The sequence below is a fragment of the Acinonyx jubatus genome, chromosome E4 (assembly GCF_027475565.1).
Source record: "Acinonyx jubatus isolate Ajub_Pintada_27869175 chromosome E4, VMU_Ajub_asm_v1.0, whole genome shotgun sequence".
NCBI lineage: Eukaryota > Metazoa > Chordata > Mammalia > Carnivora > Felidae > Acinonyx > Acinonyx jubatus.
This window is the reverse complement of record NC_069395.1, coordinates 58,060,071-58,077,745: the sequence shown is the minus strand read 5'-3', so window position 1 is coordinate 58,077,745 and position 17,675 is coordinate 58,060,071. Positions and strand designations below refer to the sequence as shown.

General features: G+C 47.5%; 1 protein-coding gene across 1 annotated transcript in view; it reads left to right on the top strand.

Moving 5' to 3' along the window:
• Positions 1-16,558, top strand: part of MPZL1 (myelin protein zero like 1) — a 66,210-nt gene extending 49,652 nt beyond the window's left edge. The window contains exons 4-6 of the mRNA XM_027046160.2: positions 9-141; positions 2,476-2,578; positions 13,973-16,558. Of these exons, the coding sequence (XP_026901961.1) occupies positions 9-141; positions 2,476-2,578; positions 13,973-14,074 (338 nt within the window). The 3' untranslated portion in view covers positions 14,075-16,558. The remainder of the gene's footprint in view (positions 1-8; positions 142-2,475; positions 2,579-13,972) is intronic.
• The last annotated feature ends 1,117 nt before the right edge of the window (positions 16,559-17,675 follow it).

The following is a 17,675-nucleotide window of genomic DNA, read 5'->3' as shown; positions in this document are numbered from 1 at the left end:
CTCTCTAGAGATCTTGCCCGTGTTTCCAGTTTGGGTGGTGGTGGGTATAGTTACTGCCGTGGTCCTAGGGCTCACTCTGCTCATCAGCATGATCCTGGCTGTCCTCTATAGAAGGAGAAACTCTAAACGAGACTACACTGGGTAAGAAGCACTGCTTTGGGGTGGAAGGGCGGGGGGGTGGGTGGGGGAAGGAATCAAAAACTGCCTGTATTTTTTATGGGAAAAGAATTGTGAAGAATTAGTTACTGTTCGCATTTGCACCAGAATCAGAGGCGTGCCGACGTGGGCACGCAGAAATCGGTGGCCTGCTGTCAGACGTGGGCTGTGACACTAATCCCTGCTTCAGAGGGATCAATGTCCCTTTCTTCGGTTTGGTGCGGTGAAGCCGGTAAATGGCTTCAGCTGACGGACGTGATGATGAGGGCTTTTCCTTTCTGTACTTTTGTAAGCAGCTATATTGCTTTGATCATTCTGGAGTGCATGGCTGGACCCATCCAAACTGGGATACAGTAAAAGTTGGGCACCCAAACATAGAGGGGAATAGATTTTCTTTTTGTTTATGGCTGTTCCCTTGGAGCAGAGGGTGTGTGCCTAACTGAGGACCTTCTCTCTCCCCAACTCCAGCTGGACAGCTGACCCATGTAAGCTATGTAGAACTCGTGGGGTAAGACCGAGCGGAGGCTGGGTTCCAGTTGTAGCACGAGCCGGGTCCCACGTGCACGGGCGCGGCTTACCCAGCCCGAAGGCACGGTGATCTGAGAGGGTTGCATGCCCCGGGCCCCCTTGCTCGTGGACGGCGGGAACCCGGGCCCCTCTGTGCCGGGCTTTAGGAGTGCCGTGTTTTAAACAAGCTCGAGTGTTCAAATTCAGATACTGTTTGCTCGGAATGCTTCTGTTCTGCCGACTGTATCTCCCCCCCTTGCATGGTGAGTGCTTTACGAGGAAATATAACCGGAGTGTTGGTTTTCAACGGGAGACTAATCCAGGATGGGGACATACCAGCCTCTGTAGTTCTTCGCTTTGGGGTTAATAAAGGGGCAGAAGAGCGTGCCTTCGAATCCTGCATGGCGTCGTGAATGCTGCTTTTCTTCTTACTTCGGTTTTTTTTCCCCCCTCCCTCCCTTTTTCTACCTTGGTGTGCCGGGATCAGATCCTGCTTCTCTTCCACTTCTTAAGAAAAGCTGACATAGACGACACACTGGGACTGTAACAGGGCTGGGGTCTCCTTCCACCTACACTAGACACATGGTAACTAATCACATCGCCCGTTGCTGTTAACATTCGTGTGTACGTATTCAGCCCATCTCCCTTGTTGACGACTAACTAGCTTGCTCCGAGCTAACCCAACAGTTATTATGGTTTGTCCGCAAATACGTCCTGCGTTTGCACTGGCAACTTGTCGAGCATAGCAGCCCAGTGAAACTGGGTTGTCAGGTTTCCTAGGGCTTGTACGATTATCCGAATATATATGTTCTTCATGTAGAACGGCTTTGTGTGTGTGTGTGTGTGTGTGCGTGCGTGTGTGTGTGTGTATGTGTATGTGTGTGTGTGTTTTAGTGTTCTTTTATGCATGAATTGTGATTGAGACCCTCTCTGTGTTAGATACTCAGACCCTTTGCATTTGGGATGCAAAGCTTCCCGTTTCAGAGAAGACGCAGCTTAAACACACAGCTGGCTTCGGTCTTCGTAACAACACTTGGACGTGAACCTTGCCAAACTCCTAAGATTTTCTTTAAAAATACATCCGAAAGGATTGAAGCTCTGACAAGTACCAATAGAGAATCCCTAAAGAGTTCCCTCCCGGCATTTGCCTTCCCTTCTTTATTTACGAGATAATCCTTGTTGTTAAAGACCCGCCCGCCCCCCGGGCCCTTGAAAAAGTCCAGCCTGTGTGATGTGGCATTCCACAGTGTCTTATCACTCATGACTTCCTGGGTTTTCTTCGGTTTGGTTGTAGTTCTGGCGGGGGACACCGAAGATGGGGAACTAGGGAGTGAAAGGAATGAGATGAGCCAAGACTACAGCTTCGATGTGGATCTGTAATTCGGGAAATAAATTCAGCAGGGGCTCGCCTTGCATTGCTGTTACGAAGGCTTAGCTTACTCCCGTAAACCTTTATCCCAGAGGAGTGACAGCAGGAGAAACACACAAAGCAGCCAGAGGATAAATGGGCACCATAGCCAGAGGCCCTTCAGGAGACAGGATTATGGCACAGTGAGGCAAAGAGGTGGCACCGTACTGGTTTCTGTAGTTAGCCCAGAGGAGGTTCACTGACTTACAAGAGATAGTGTCAGGGATTAAAAAAAGTCTCAAGATCTGCGATCATTTTGACACTCATCGTTCTGTCGTGTTTTGTTCTATCTGCGGCTTCATCTTGTCATCACTTGCATTTCTATATTTTTCCCCCTTTATTTTAATTAATTTTTTTTTTTTTTTTTTTTTTTACATCTGTTCTCCACATTGCCAACTCACCAGCTGCAGTACATCAGAGAGTGTCTCACCGGTTAAGCAGGCTCCCCGGAAGTCGCCCTGCGACACAGAGGGTCTAGTAAAGAGCCTGCCTTCTGGATCTCACCAGGTAACGGCTGATTGCCCTTTCGCCCGCCGCCCTGTGCTCTCTGCCACTTGCCTGGTGCAGGAGAGGACACTGAGCCGTGAGACAGAAGCGGAGTAAGACAGAAAACAGAGCAAGAGAGGACGAGGGGAAATATGCTGGCTGGGGAGGATCGCAAGCACCACTAACAGATTGTTCGCCAATAACGTGGCTCCTCTGGCCCGAATGAAATTAGGAAACGGCTTTGGCAGGTGTAATTCCTTCATTGCTTAAGGAAATAAATCCGAAGACCTAGATTCTGTTTTGAGGTCCTCTATAGGACCAGAAATTCGCAGGGAAGAGTTGATATTCTTGGTATTGAAAATAAAAAAATTATTTTGTATGAATTCCTCAGAAGAAATTGAAAGTCAACATTTATCTGGATAACTGGTAGGCTGGATGAACAAGGAAAGGCATCAATTTCTGCTTCTTATAGAGAGTACAGAAGGGGCGCCTGGGGGCTCAGTTTGAAGCATCTGACTCTTGATTTCGGCTCAGGTCATGGCCTCACAGTTTGTGAGCTCGAGCCCTGCGTCAGGCTCTATGCTGATAACACAGAGCCTGCTTGGGATTCTCGGTCTCCCTCTCTGCCTCTCCCCTGCTCCTGTGCGCTCTCTCTCCCTCTAAATAAAAAAAAAAAAAAAACATACTTTTTTTTTTTTTTTTAAAGTACAGAAGAGAAAGAACTTTTATTTAGAACTTAGCACAGAATCTAGCATCACGGTTAATACTGTGTTTTGGCTATGCTATTGTAACTGTAATTGTGGCGTGGCAAAAATTCCACAGCTTAGTATATACAATTCTGTTGTAGAGCAATTTTGTTCTTCTGGGGTCGAAAGCATCCTAAGGAATTTGGTTAGTTACAGCTTTTCCCTGAGGTGTCTTAGAGGTCGGATGGATTCAAAAGGAAGTAAAGGTGTTAATACATAGTGAGGAAACTGAGGCATTGTGGTATTTAATTACTAAAAGCTCATACCCAGCTAACAACAGAATTAGGGCTAGAGCTCAAGTTTCTAGACCGTACATTCTCTGTCATAACAGCATCAGGGCTCATGACTTACTCCTAGTCTGTCTGTCTCTCTTGGATAACACAGTATACCTCACATACACTAATTTGGATTGTGAATGAGAATAGGGTTGTGAATAAAGGCTTGAGAGTTGGGCCTAAGATCTAAAAAGCCTCGGAAACTTTTTTTCTGCCTTTGAAGTGCTCTGGGAGTTGCTCACCCGCTGAAAGCAGACTAGGAAACAAATGGTTTGGGGACATTGGCAAACAGGTTGAACGGTACTGTTTTCCCTAAGAGAAAGGAAACGAGGCGTCCTGTGATCGTCTGAGTTTACTGCCTTGAAGCAGTTTCCACACTGCAGTGCCAGTAGAAGAAACAGAGATGGAGCTCAGTTGTCTCGCCGAATTGAGGAGGCAGAAGTCAGTGTTTGGAGAGGCCAACGTAGCTAGGCTTGCTGCAGCAAAGAAGAAACTACACAGAGAAGAAGAGAGTTTCAGACATCTGGAGTGGTGGGGCTCCCTTGAGCCTTTTCTGAGTATAGTTTTTTGCACGCATGGGAGAAAAGACCCTACAACCAGAGAAAGAACCACTTGAAAAGCACTAGGTTATATGATATCCTACAGGGCTAGGAATTGTTTGCGTTCCTAAAAGCCAGAGTGCAGAGACCTCATAATATACAGAATATCGGTCGTGGTCCTCAGAATGGTCATGCGTTAGTAGTGGGGTTAAGGTAGCACCAGAATAAGGATGCTGTGGATCTGCCACAACAAAGGGTAAAAGGAGGCCTTTAAAGAATCAAACTAAGAAAGTATTTTAGCTGCGTGTCATAACAAAACCCAACACCCTTTACTAGAATACAACAAAATTCAGCACCCAAGAATGCAAAGTTTACCAAGTCCAGCACCAGTCAAAAATTACCACACGTACAGAGAAGCAAGAAAATAAAAACATAAATAAGAGAAAAGCCAATCGACAGAAACAAACCCAGAAATGACAGACCATGGAATTCATAGAACCAGGACTTTTAAACAAGTATGATGAATCTTCTAAATAACCTTAATGATGTAAAAGAAACCTTGACATAATGAGGAAATATAAAAAAGACCAAAGTGAAAACAAAACAAAATAAAACAAAACATTGGATGGTGTAAACCACAGATTAGACACTATAGAGGAAAAGATCAGTAAGCTTGAAGACACAGCAATAGAAATTATCCAAAATGAAGCATGAAGAGACGGGCAGACGAGTGAAAAATGGACAATATCAAACAATCTGATGGGAGTCTGGAGAGGAAAGGAAAGAGAAGGGAGTAAGGAAGAAAAAACCAAAGAATAATAGCAAACGCTTTCTATTCTTTCCACTATTTCTTCTGATATTTATCTTCATGTTTCTAAACAACTTTATCACATTGCTACTTCAGTACTTCAATTTTAGATACTATCTACTGACTCCATACTATGAAAAATGAGAATATACATTTCTTTTTCTCCCAGCCTTTCTTCCCAGCACACCCTCTGTACACATACATATATATACACCAGCCTCTCCCCAGTGTGTATCTCACTGTATTTAGGTATATTTCAGTGCCACATGCACCTGTTTGTTTTTCACTGTTGTACCACATATATATGCTTCCTTTTATACTTTTTTGTTTTTCACGGAGCCAATATTTGCCTCATTTTTTGTTTGCATAGTTTTCTAAGTACATATTTATATTCCTTCTCAGAACTCTCTAATTGGAACACCTTCAAACATGCCACATATTCTGTTGGTTTCATTTTCTTTTTGGAGACATACCTGTTAGAATCTTGTAGCTTTGTTGTGCCTTAGGCTGCTGCAGAGCAGTCATCCTGGGGCCTCCTCTCCCAAGGAATTTCATTTACTCATTTCTTATTTAGACCTCAGGTCTTCACCTTTTTAGTTTATTCTCATGTCACAGTGGAACATATCATCCATAACTTCTTGAGAAAAGATGCACAGGAGATAAAAATTTTGAGGCTTTGTTTGATAAGCAGAATAATGACCCCAGAGATGTCTAGATTCTAATTCCTAGGACCTGTGGAAGGTATTGCCTCGCCTTTCACAAGGACCCCACAGCTCTGATCAAGGATGGGGTCCTTGAAATGGGGAGAATTTCATTTGTGAAATGGGGAGATTCTCCTGGATAATCCATGCGGGCCCAGTGTCATCACAGGGGTCCTTGTAAGAGAGAGAGGCAGGAGGGTCAGAGTCAGGGAGAGATTTGAAGATGCTATACCTTGGGCCTTGAAGATAGAGGACGGAGTCTCAAGCCAAGGAGTGCAGGCAGCTTCCGTAAGCCGGGAAGAACAAGGAGGTGGGTTCCCCCCACGGCCCCCAGAGTAACGCAGCCCTGCTGATACTTGAGTTTGGCCCTCCTGGCCTCCGAGACTGTAAGATAACACATTTGTTTCTAGCATGTCTAAAGTTGTTTTTACTCTCCTCCCTCTGACGTGCTCGATAATGCAGTTGGGTAGGATTCCAGGTTATAAATTGTCTTCCTTCAGTATTTTGAGACATTGTCGATTTTTCTAGCTTCCAGTGCTAAGCTGCTGTGTTCTGATTCCTGCTTCTTTGGTAGCGGTTTTATTCCACCTGTCAGAATCTTTTTTATCCCTTGTGTTCTGAAATTTTATAAAATTGTGAGTCTTCTTTATTCATTGTGCTGGATGCTCCATGGGCTCTTTCCATCTGAAAACTGTGTCCCTCAGTTTTAGGATATTTTCTTCCATTATTCTTTAGAGATGTTCTTCCTTCCATTTTTGGTTCTCTCTTTTTGGAAATTCCTACCAGGAATTGGACCAACTCCTAGATCAGTCCTTTAGTTTTCTTATGTTTTGTTTTGCAGTTTTTGTTCTGCTTTCTAGCAAATTTCTGCAATATTATCTTCAACTTTTATTGAATATTAAATTTCAGCTTTTTATTTTCCAGAGCTATTTCTTTTTTTTTTTTTTTTACTTTTTTTTAATGTTTTATTTACTTTTGAGTCAGAGAGAGACAGAGCATGAGCAGGGGAGGGGCAGACGGAGAGGGAGACACAGAATCTGAAACAGGCTCCAGGCTCCGAGCTGTCATTACAGAGCTCGACGCGGGGCTCGAACTCACAAACGCGAGATCGTGACCTGAGCCGAAATCGGACGCTTAATCAACGGAGCCACCTAGGCACCCCTCAAGAGCTATTTCTTATTCTCTAATTATAACGTCCTGTACTTGTTTTCATGAAGGCATAGTCTTACTTCTCTGAGCATATCATTTTTTCTTCTGTTTTATGTGATTTTGTAAATGTTTTCTCCCATCACTTGATTTTGCTGTTTCTTTGAATTGCCTTTTTCTCTTATTATTTCTGTCTTTCATATTAGAAGCTTTACTCAAATGCCCAATGATCCTTGGCTATCCATCATATTTAATTAAGGTACTCAAATCTAGGGGCGCCTGGGTGGCTCAGTCGGTTGAGTGTCTGACTTTAGCTCAGGTCATGATCTCACAGTTCTTGAGTTCAAGCCCCACATCGGGCTCTGTGCTGACAGCTCAGACCCCACTTCGGATCCCCATTCCCCCCTCGCTCTGCCCCTCCCCCCCTCAAAAATAAATCAAATCATTTGAAAAATAAGGTACTCAAATCTGATCAGCTCTTTGTGCAGAGATAGAGTTTTCCGGCGGGGGGGGGGGGGGGGGCGCTTCGCTGTTTGTATAAAGTGCTGGCTGTTTTCCAGTTCGGGGCCTCTAAGTGTCAGTTGCAGAGGGTCCTTTCTCTTGAGTTAGTCAATTTTTCCAGAAGGAAATCTGATCTCCGGCTTGGGAGTTGAACAGAAGAAGGAGAGATGAGGGCTCACTGTTCAGGAAGCAGACTCACCCACCCCGTTTTCAGTGCAGACACCTCCCCCAGCCGTGCCTGCTGTTCTGGAGTCAGAGACTGCCTCACTTCCTGTGAGTAAGCCCCCCAGGGTTCTGCCCAGGCCTGACTCGATGGCATTTTCTAGAGGTTGGTGAGAATTCACTCACCGTGTCGATCTCTATTGGCATTTTTCGGCATTTGCAAGATAACGCCAGGTTAGCTTTGAGGTGTTCCTAATAGTCGATTCTTGGCTTCTTTCCTCGGGCTCAGTGCAGACGCCTGAAGGCCCCCGCTCTCCCCGTCCTGTTGTAAAGCAGGGTTTCTGTTCAGGTGGCATGGACCTGGAGTCCCCTGGGTCTTCCTCGGTTATTTTCATCTTGCCTACCAAACTTTTTAGTTTCCAGTGGTGCTTGTTAAAACTAGTTTCTGCCTTGCACGTTTCTGGAATTTACCAGTCCTGTGCCAGTTAACCCAAGGCTTGGAAGTGGACCGTGTGATTTCCTAGCAAATGTATCTTCAAGTATTTGTTTCATTTATTTAGATTTGCGTTTAGTGGGCGTGTCAACTTACAACAGGGAATGTCACCCTAAGGTTAAAACATTCGCTTCACTTACTCTGCAAGCCCCGTAGAGCGTTAGCAGGTGACCCTGGTGTGTGTTTTTATTCACCACCACACGCTACCTTCAGCTTATGTCTCGGGTGCATACATTTCAGAGCCCCAGAGTATTTAACGGAGGTGGTTCTCTCCAGAATCCTTTATGGTAGCTGTGTCTTCAGTTTGTTCAAACTAAGGCCACAATGGTTTTCACAGTTTGGGAAACTTGACCTCATTAGGGAATTTAGGAGATTAAATACGTTTTTTAAGTTGGGCACAACCAAACAATAATTCTTTTAAGAATCTAATCATCCCAAAGGGCGCGTCGGTTAAGCCTCCGACTTCAGCTCAGGTCACGATCTCGCAGTCCGTGAGTTCGAGCCCCGCGTTGGGCTCTGGGCTGATGGCTCAGAGCCTGGAGCCTGCTTCCGATTCTGTGTCTCCCTCTCTCTCTGTCCCTCCCCCGTTCATGCTCTGTCTCTCTCTGTCCCAAAAATAAATAAAAACGTTAAAAAGAAAATTAAAGAATCTAATCATCCCTTCGTATGTTCTGTTTTGATCACTTCCACACACAGGTGAGTGCTTACCGTACGTGCAGTGTGGACTGAACACAGGAGATGCAGGGGTGATTAACACCCAGGCCCTGCCCTGGAGAACCTTCGAGTCTCCTGGGATGTTGAGATCATTTTTAGGATTTTCCATTATGTGGAGAATTTTTTTATACATAGCCTAATGAATAATTGTTATCATTATTGTTTTTTAATGCCCTGACCAACAGCCTTAAGGAAATCTTTGTATTTAGATAAACTCCAGGGTAGTGTTTTCAGAATTAATGATGTGTGAGGTGCCCGGGTGGCTCAGGCGGTTAAGCGTCCAACTTCAGCTCAGGTCACGATCTCGCAGTTCATGGGTTCGAGCCCCTCAGCATTGGGCTCTGTGCTGACAGCTCAGAGCCTGGAGCCTGCTTTGGATTCTGTGTCTCCCTCTCTCTCTGCCCCTCGCCCACTCATGCTCTGTCTCTCTCAAAAATAAATAAACATTTAAAAAATTTTTAAAAAACCATTAGTGATGTGTTACAAACTAGCACTGACTCTGGGGTCTAGCCAATGGTGTTAACTTGGGGAGAATTATTTAACTTCAGCGTCTGTTCTCGTCTCTGAAATAATGGGTTAGGGCAAGTTGATCTTCTCATTTTTCTTCTTCTTCTTTTTTTTTTTTTTTTTTTAAATTTTCTTTTTTCAACGTTTATTTATTTTTGGGACAGAGAGAGACAGAGCATGAACGGGGGAGGGGCAGAGAGAGAGGGGAGCCTCAGAATCGGAAACAGGCTCCAGGCTCTGCCGCGGGGCTCGAACTCACGGACCGCGAGATTGTGACCTGGCTGAAGTCGGACGCTTAACTGACTGCGCCACCCAGGCGCCCCCTTTTTTCTTTTTTTAAGTAGGCTTCATGCCCATTGTGGAGCCCAGTGTGGGGCTCAAACTCACAAGCTTGCGATCAAGACCTGAGCTGAGATCAAGAGTTGGACGCTTAACTGAGTGAGCCACCCAGGCACCCCTCATTTTTCTGTATTTAATTATAAGGGCCCCTGGTGCACCGTGCTTTATAAGAACAGGTGTAGGCAGTTGCTGCCCACCTTAGCAATCAGGTCGGTGAAGTAGGGGTGTGGATGGGAATATTTGCAGACGATCCCTTGGTGCTTTCCTCCAAGGGTTCTACCGTGACATGTTCCCTGATCCGCAAAACCTTCCATTTCCTGCCTGCAGGCGTCATCCTAACTAATAGCATTAGTAATGACCGCTTGGATGAGTAAATACCTCCATGTTATCTTAGCAGAAGACGAGTAGCATCCAGAATGCACTAACAAGGAAATTTACAAAAGATGTAACACCCGGGCAGGACATTAAGTTTGCTGTATTATTTGTCTGTCCTTGGTCACCGTTTTTGTTATAATTGGAAGACTTAGTAACAGAAAGCTTGAATAAAAGTGGCTTTCAAATTAAGTAAGAGGCTTATGGGGCGCCTGGGCGGCTCCAGTCGGTTAAGCGTCTGACTTCAGCTCAGGTCATGATCTCGCGGTTCGTGAGTTCGAGCCCCATATCCAGCTTTGCGCTGACCGCTCAGAGCCTGGAGGCTGCTGTCTCTCAAAAGTAAAAAAAAAAAATTTTTAAAAAAGGAAGAGGTCTGTTAACTCACAAGAGTCCCAAGCACTGTACGTCTGTCTGGGTTCTTCCGGGCTGTGGTCCAACGGTGTCGTCCACACCAGTTCTTTCCATCGTATCCTCTGCATATTGTCTTTATTTCCAGGCTCCTTCCTGCAGCTGCCCTGGTTCCAGGCCGGACGTGAGAAGAGGCAACAGCTGGGGAGGGGGGCAGGGAAGAGCTGAATCTCCTTCCCTGCAGTTTTTATTATGGAGGAAAACCTTTACCAGAAGCCCCCCAGCGAACTTCTGAGTCCCCTTTGGGGACGGGTCACATGCTGTTGCCTCTTCCAGGCATCTGCAAAGGGACAGGAATTATGACTGGCTTCACGCCTGGGGGCGGGGCAGGGTGGGGTCATTTACCCAAGCAAAGGGAGGGTGAACACTCAAACCTAAAGCAAGGTCCTTCCAGCGAATCGGATGTGGAAGGTTGGATGAGCAAGGGTGTTCGGTAGGCCCTCCTTGGGGTATCGCGGCATCAGGGATGAGAGGTACCATTCTTTCTTTGTAAAGCTTAGTTTAAAATAATTTTTGTGGGTATCTTTTCTGAGGAGTTGGCTTTCTAGATCCTTTTCTGGAAATGGGTCATGTTTCGTAGGCAACAGGCAGGCCGCGGGGGGAGGGGTGATTGAATGGACTAGTTTGGTACTGGTCGGCTGGGTGCACAGACCTGGTGATGCTTGAGGAAGCCCCCCCCCCCGCCCCGGGCATTGCCTCACCCTGTCCCCACAGCAGCCCGGCGAGGCACGTTGTCTTGTCCCTGTTTTACACACGGAGAGACTGAGGCTTGGTTAGGTGTAGTCACCTGCTAAAGGTTACTCATTAGCGGCAGAGCTGGTGTGAGGCCCAGATCTGTCTGGCTGGAAGGCAGCCAGGTGCTCATGGCCTCGTGTCTGTCCGGTTCTTTTCAACTCTGTTTTGATCGTCAGTCTCATCGACCTCGGAGTCGTAATACGCAGCTGCGTTTCACATCTGTGTGCGGCAGAGACACTGACAAAGGTGTTGAGTGAAAGTCACCGAGCACGTGGTGGAAGCAGGTGTTCTCTCTTGGTGGTGCCTGTGCCAGGGGCTCGGGTGTGACTGAGGTTAGAAAGGGTCGCAGAGACCATGGCAAGTGGGTGGCCGGACACAGTCAACACAGTGGCTTCGGCGTGGTTAGTGCCTGAGTGCAGCTACAGGCCTCCTCGGTCTCCCCCAGCCCTCTCCCCTCACCCTCACCCTCACCAGTACGTTTTCATATTGGAATACATTCCATGCACGTGGAATCCAGGAGTAACTTTCTCTCAAATTGGCGCTAAAAGAAAAGACCCGGGTCAAGCGGTTCGTGTCTTGAAATATTTTCAGGAGTTAAGGATAATTTGTGTAGTAAATAGTTGGGAAAAGATCTATCCAGAGCCATTTTTCATTTGATTGTTGTTATTTCTTAGTGGAAAAGTTCCCTCACCATCCCCTGCCCTCCCGCCAAAAAAAAAAAAGTGGAGGGTGGAAAGGGTGAGTGGCAAGATGTACGGTAAAAACAGCTAGATTACTGATAATGCTGTTCCGGGGGTTGTTTTAATTCTCGAGTCCCCAAAAGTGACTGTCTTAGCAGTGGCAGTCATTTCCAAGTTGATGTTGATTCCCTGGATCCTCTGTGTTCCACAGAGACCAAGGATACTTTCAGCTTCCAATTAATCCTGAGAACCCAGCTTCAGAGAGCTGTTCTAGATTGAACTAGACCTGGGGCGCCTGGGTGGCTCAGTCGGTCGAGCATCCGACTTCGGCTCAGGTCATGATCGCTCAGTCTGTGGGTTCGAGCCCCACTTCGGGCTCTGTGCTGACAGCTCAGCCCCTGGAGCCTGCTTCAGATTCTGTGTCTCCCTCTCTCTCTGTCCCTCCCCCGCTGTGCTCTCTCTCTCTCTCTCTCAAAAATAAATAAACATTAAAAAAAAAAAAAAAAATTTAGACTGAACTAGACCTGCCAGCAGATGCCTGATCTTGACCTACATCCCAGAAGTCCTTTGGTTCCCTTATGTCATCCACCCCTTCACCCAGCACCTGCTGGGTCTGCCCAGTACTGCTCTAGGCACGTAACTAACAAAATCCCTGACCTCAGGACCCTATTCTAAGAGGGAAGGAGAGTGAGGGCATTGGATAGTGGTAAGCAATTTGTAAAAACCAAACCCATCAACAGGAGGGAGTTTCTTTTATTCTTTAGTGATTTCCCAGTGGCTTTCAACAAATTGTTGTGTCCTCTTGTCATGAAAGACCGCACTGTCTCACATGAGAGGCCTTAATTGGTATTTTAACATTTACTGGCTGATTCTCAGATTATTCTGTGTTCTTTTTCTTCTTTGCTTTCTCTGTTCTCTTTCTGTTCCACTCCCCTAGTGTGTCAGTTACCTAATGCGGTGTAACAAACCACCCCGAAACATAATTATTCGGCTCCCAATTCTCTAGGTTGGTTGGGTGGGTCTTCTGGTCGGGGGGCAGAGCAGCTGATCTCCGCTGGCTCACTCGTGCACCTGCCGTCGGCTGGACAGTCTACGGCGGTCTCAATCGCCGTCTGTTAGTGGGCAGGCTGCGGGCCAGAGACACAGTTCGAGTTCGAGTGCCCACACCCCCCAGGATCCGCCGTGACACCGGGGGGGATGCAGGCTGTGGGCCTCCTAGGTGGGAATGAGGATGTTTAGTCGAAACACAGGCTTTTGGCTACCGAGCTTATGATTCCAAAGTTGGAAGCTCAAGCACAGTACTCGACTTCTCAAGGAGAGTTTTCCTGGATGGGGAGAAGAGTTGACTTTGGGTTAGATTGGACTTTTCTTTTACAGTCGGGGCCATTTTGTTGTTGTTTACAATTTTAGAATCTCTGGGTTGGAAGGGTCTATAAGGGTCATGAAATGCAAGCACCAGTCTGATATTTGAAACCCCAGCCTCTGCTCAGACCTCCTCCCCAGGCGTCCAAGAACTCACCGTGCCCCGCCCCCCCCACCCCACCCCCGCCCGCAGCCCACCTTCCCTGGCTGCCCCCGCTGGGACCCTGCAGCCCCCTTCCTCCCTGCTGAGGCCGAGGGGAGGACCTCTTCAACACTCGTCCATGCAGGGTTTTCTTTGCATCGTAGCTTCTTGGTTTTTTATTTTGAAATAGGAAAAATAGTTACCTGCTCTTAAATATTAAAGAAGCAGTACTTTTATTGGTTATGCTAGGATCAGACTAAAAGGATTATACGGTAGGTATGTACATGGGAGAATATTTGAAGTGTCTTTAAGCACCTATTTGTACAAAGCGACCAGTTCAAATTGTTCGTGACTTTGCTGGCATCCAACACACTGGTTTCCTACGTGCATCATTCTGAGGCTTACCACGTCCGTGGGTCTCAGGTTGGTACAAGTCCCCATCTTCGTCCTCGGATCCCAGTTCCAAGGGTTGAGGAGCCCTGTGACAGGGACTAAGATAAGGGCAATTCCTGAGGAGGAATAGTGCATTGTATAGAAACTCCCAAACAGATACACAGCCGCGCAGAGTAAGGTAACACCTCTGGGCACCATCATTAACTGTTACCAGAGCAGCCCAGCCTTGGTGATAAAGTCAGTCCTAGACATCCTGCTCCTAAGAGATCTTCTGGAAGACCTTCCGAAGAAGGAACCCTTTACCCTGGAACCCTAATGATTGCTTCTGCACCTGCCCTCGAAGGGACCGCCCGTTTCCCCAGATCCCTAATAACTGTCCTTCTCTTCTCCAGGGCCCAGTCATATATGCGCAGTTAGACCACTCTGGCGGACATCACAGTGACAAGATTAACAAGTCAGAGTCTGTGGTGTATGCGGACATCCGGAAAAATTGAGAGAAGACCCAGAACGTGTCCGAAGCAAGAAGCAGATCCAAACTGGACTCTTACGCAGCAAGTGTAGCCCGTGACCACGTGTGGCCTTGGAGACCTGGGCAAGGACAGCACACGTGTATTCATGGAGGGAGGAAAAGACGTGTATAGACGATATGCGTGACTATTCTATTTAATCCGATGTGGGGAGCCAATGTTGCATGATGAAAAGATGCTATGACTCTACGTGTATATAAATTGTCTTGCTGTTTTGTGCTTTCCTTCAGGGTCATTTACAGTTGAGCAAAGTCAGAAACATTCCTGTCGCTGTGCTTTAGGTGTGGTTTGCCTTACCGGAGGTGGTAGCCGATCTTTGTATTCGAGTAGACGTGGCCCTTTGGTCTAAGGGCTTAACCGGTCTTAGCTTTTATTGGGGTTGGAGAGTGGGGATACCGGTGACGGGAGCACGTCCAGGGTGGCCTCTACCCAGTGTCTGCACCACCTGTTCGGCTGTCGTTTTTAGAAAACATCCACGAGCTCTGCCACTTGGACACCGTTTGAGGGTTTTTGTTGGTGTTTGTCTCTCTAAAATCCAGGCGTGGTTTTCTTTGTTTTTGTTTTTGTTTTTTGCTTCGTGTGTGAGGCTTACTTTAACGTCCCGCCCTTTATCTTAATCAGTGTGTGGACCCATCATAGCAAGACTAGCAAAGGGTGAATGCCAAGGTCACTTCTTTCCAGGTACTTTCAGATCAATGCCATACACGCAACTGAAGTAGAAAAGCCAGGCCCTGCTTGAGGAGTGCGGTAGCGTCTGGAGGCTAAAAGGTACCACTTAACGTTCTTTGCCAGAGTCCTTGCTGCCTGAAATGAGGGTCCCCAGACAGCGGAAGGAGACGAGCTTCATTTCCTTTTAAGTGGGCACAAATGGGCTAACTGGAAAGCCAGCCCGTGGTACCCCAGAGCTCTCGCTGGAGAATCGGCCTTGTAAAAGCTTCCGTCATCATTCCAGCAAGAGGCAGCGTCCGTCGTAGTTCTGCAATAGCTTCTCGGTGCCTCAGAGACCTCGGAGGTTCAGGACAGTCTAGGTTTTTTTAAATCAGCAAGCAGGGCTGTTAGCACCATTCTTTCGGGAATCTCTTCTCATTCCCGTTTTGGGGCTTTTTTGGGTGGTTTGTTTCTGGTTTTCCTTTTCTTTTTTGGCTTTTCCTTTTCTTCCCACTCTTTCCCATTCACATGGAATTGGTAAGCAATGAGATGAGGAAAAATCTAGACACTTTGGGTATTCTTTCCAGTAACTCACTTTCTTCCACGGACTACCCCCACCCCCTGTCGGGCCTCTGAGTTTTTATCTTTTGCTGGGAGTGAAAAGCATGGTGAAGGTCCTCGAGCACATTTACATTGTCATTCCCCCTTTTTCTAGATTATTTTGTTTTAACAGAATTTAACAGGCCCCCAGCCAGCCAGGGACGCAGAGGGCTCACCCCGAGACATTTCTGCAAAGCGGTCCACTTTTGCCTGGCGTCCTAAAACTTCCTTGCGTCCATTGTGAGAACTACAGGAGCCTTTAAAAGACGTGTGTGTGTGTGTGTGTGTGTGTGTGTGTGTGTGTGTGTGTGTGTTGGGGAGGGTGGGGGGTGCGGGGATTGTCACCCTTCTTCAAACTGATGCCAAGTTAACAATATTCTTGGCAAACCTTTGCCACTGTGAGAAGCTGTGACCGAGACTGTTTTTAAGGCAGAAAGAACATGAATTGTTGAGAGACCGAGTGTGTGCCTTTCGACGTGTAATGGTTCCTTACAGTCGCTTCTTACAGAGAAAGGGCCACTCTTTTTCTGCACAGGTCCTGTGAATAAAGCATACATTCCTGACACCTCCTGACAGCAGGAGTCCCGATTCCTTCCTTTCCTTGCCGGGACCCTGTGCTCGTGAAGCTGCCACCCGGAACCAGCCCCGCGCGCCCCGCCTCCCCCACCCCTGAGGTTGCCTCCCGCCAGGCCAGGCGCCCTCCCCACCCGGCCAGACACCTCAGGCTGTCATGTCAGCACGTGCACAGTGGCCGAGAGTCCCCCACGACGCTGCAGCGCCCCCACCCCGCTGCAGCGCCCCCACCCCGCTGGGTCCGCGGGGCAGGCTTGTCTGGAGGAAGCTGCTAGAAACTGGGGTAGAGCGCCTCGGGGGCAGGGCTTTTGCCTAACCCCCTGTGGATTTTTGGGCCCTTCCTCTTGCCTGCCAGCGTGCCTGGGCCTGGCCACACAGGACACTGGCCCAGTTGCCTTTTCCGTGTCCAATTATTGGCAGAATGAGACCTTTTAAAGTTACACGTGATTTTTGTAGGGGGCCACCTAGAAGGGATTAGAGGTGCGAATTCCAAACCACCTGTAGTGTTTCGATGGAAATGTATCCGGCTAGGGGAAAAACCATCAAGTTCATTATTAATTTTTTGTTTTTTTTTTCCTTTCTCGATTGTACCTTTGTGAATATTTTAATACATCTTTTTCAATTACTGAACTGTGTCGTGTGTTCATTTTTAACCAAGGAGAGAAAGAGAGAAAAGCCTTTTCGCTCCTCCCACTCCGGCCACACTGGCCTCCTCCTTCTTCAGAAACACCAGACCTGTGCCGGCCGCGGGCCCTTTGCACCTGCCGCCCCCTCTCTGCCTGGAGCGCATCCTGCACCTGTTGGTGTGGTTTGCTCCCTCACTTCCTTGAAGCGTCTGCTCAGATGTCACCTCCCGGAGACTTTGTGCCACATACAGAGCAACCTCACCCACCCCCTGCCGCTGGCCCCTGCCACTGGCCCTCCCCCTTACTCCCACCTCGTTCTTCTCCCTCTGTCCAGCTGTACGTGTGCTGCTGTTTTCCCCTGGTAGCAAAAGCACCAGAACTTTGCTGTTTTGTTCACTGCTCCGTCTTCAGTGCACAGGATAGCACCTGGCACCTGGGGGCGGAGCCAATGTTCACTGGTTGGATGATAGGGGCTATTCCTTCAACAGAGTTATGTTGAGAACTGTCCCGTGCCAAGCAGTGTGCCAAGATTAGGAAATAAAGTGAACAAGACCTAGCTCCTCAAGGACCTTGCCACAGAGTAGGAGTGACGGGACATAACAGAAATAACTGAGAGCTACTAAGGACTTGCTACGTGCCAGGCACGTTGCGTTGCTTACTCTGTGTTGCATTATGAGTTTCCGCTGGTTGTACTCATCTTAGACCCGCTTTTAGACGGTGTCACGCTTAGGGTATATAACTTGTCCAGGGTCACTCGGCTAATCAGATCCAGAGAGGCAGGGCCGGGCCTGGGGCTGTTTGATCCCAAGCCCTGTTCCTAACCACTGCGCCCTTGGCATAGCTCAAAAAAAGAAAAAGGAAAAAAAAAAAAAGAAGATCTCTTCCTTATTCAAATAAGTGTGCTGTGTGCCTGAAATAGTTTTCTGTGTTCCTTACGAGCCGGGTGGGGGTGCAGTGAGGGAGGTGGTTAAGCCGTTGCTGGAGGCCCAAGGGCCTGAACCTCAGTTTGGAAAACTATATGGGGACAGCCTGTTGAGAGCGGTGTCACAAGTAACGTCTTACTAATAAGCATGGATTTCCTGCGATTTATTAATTTAGTAAATTACCGTGGAATTTACTGC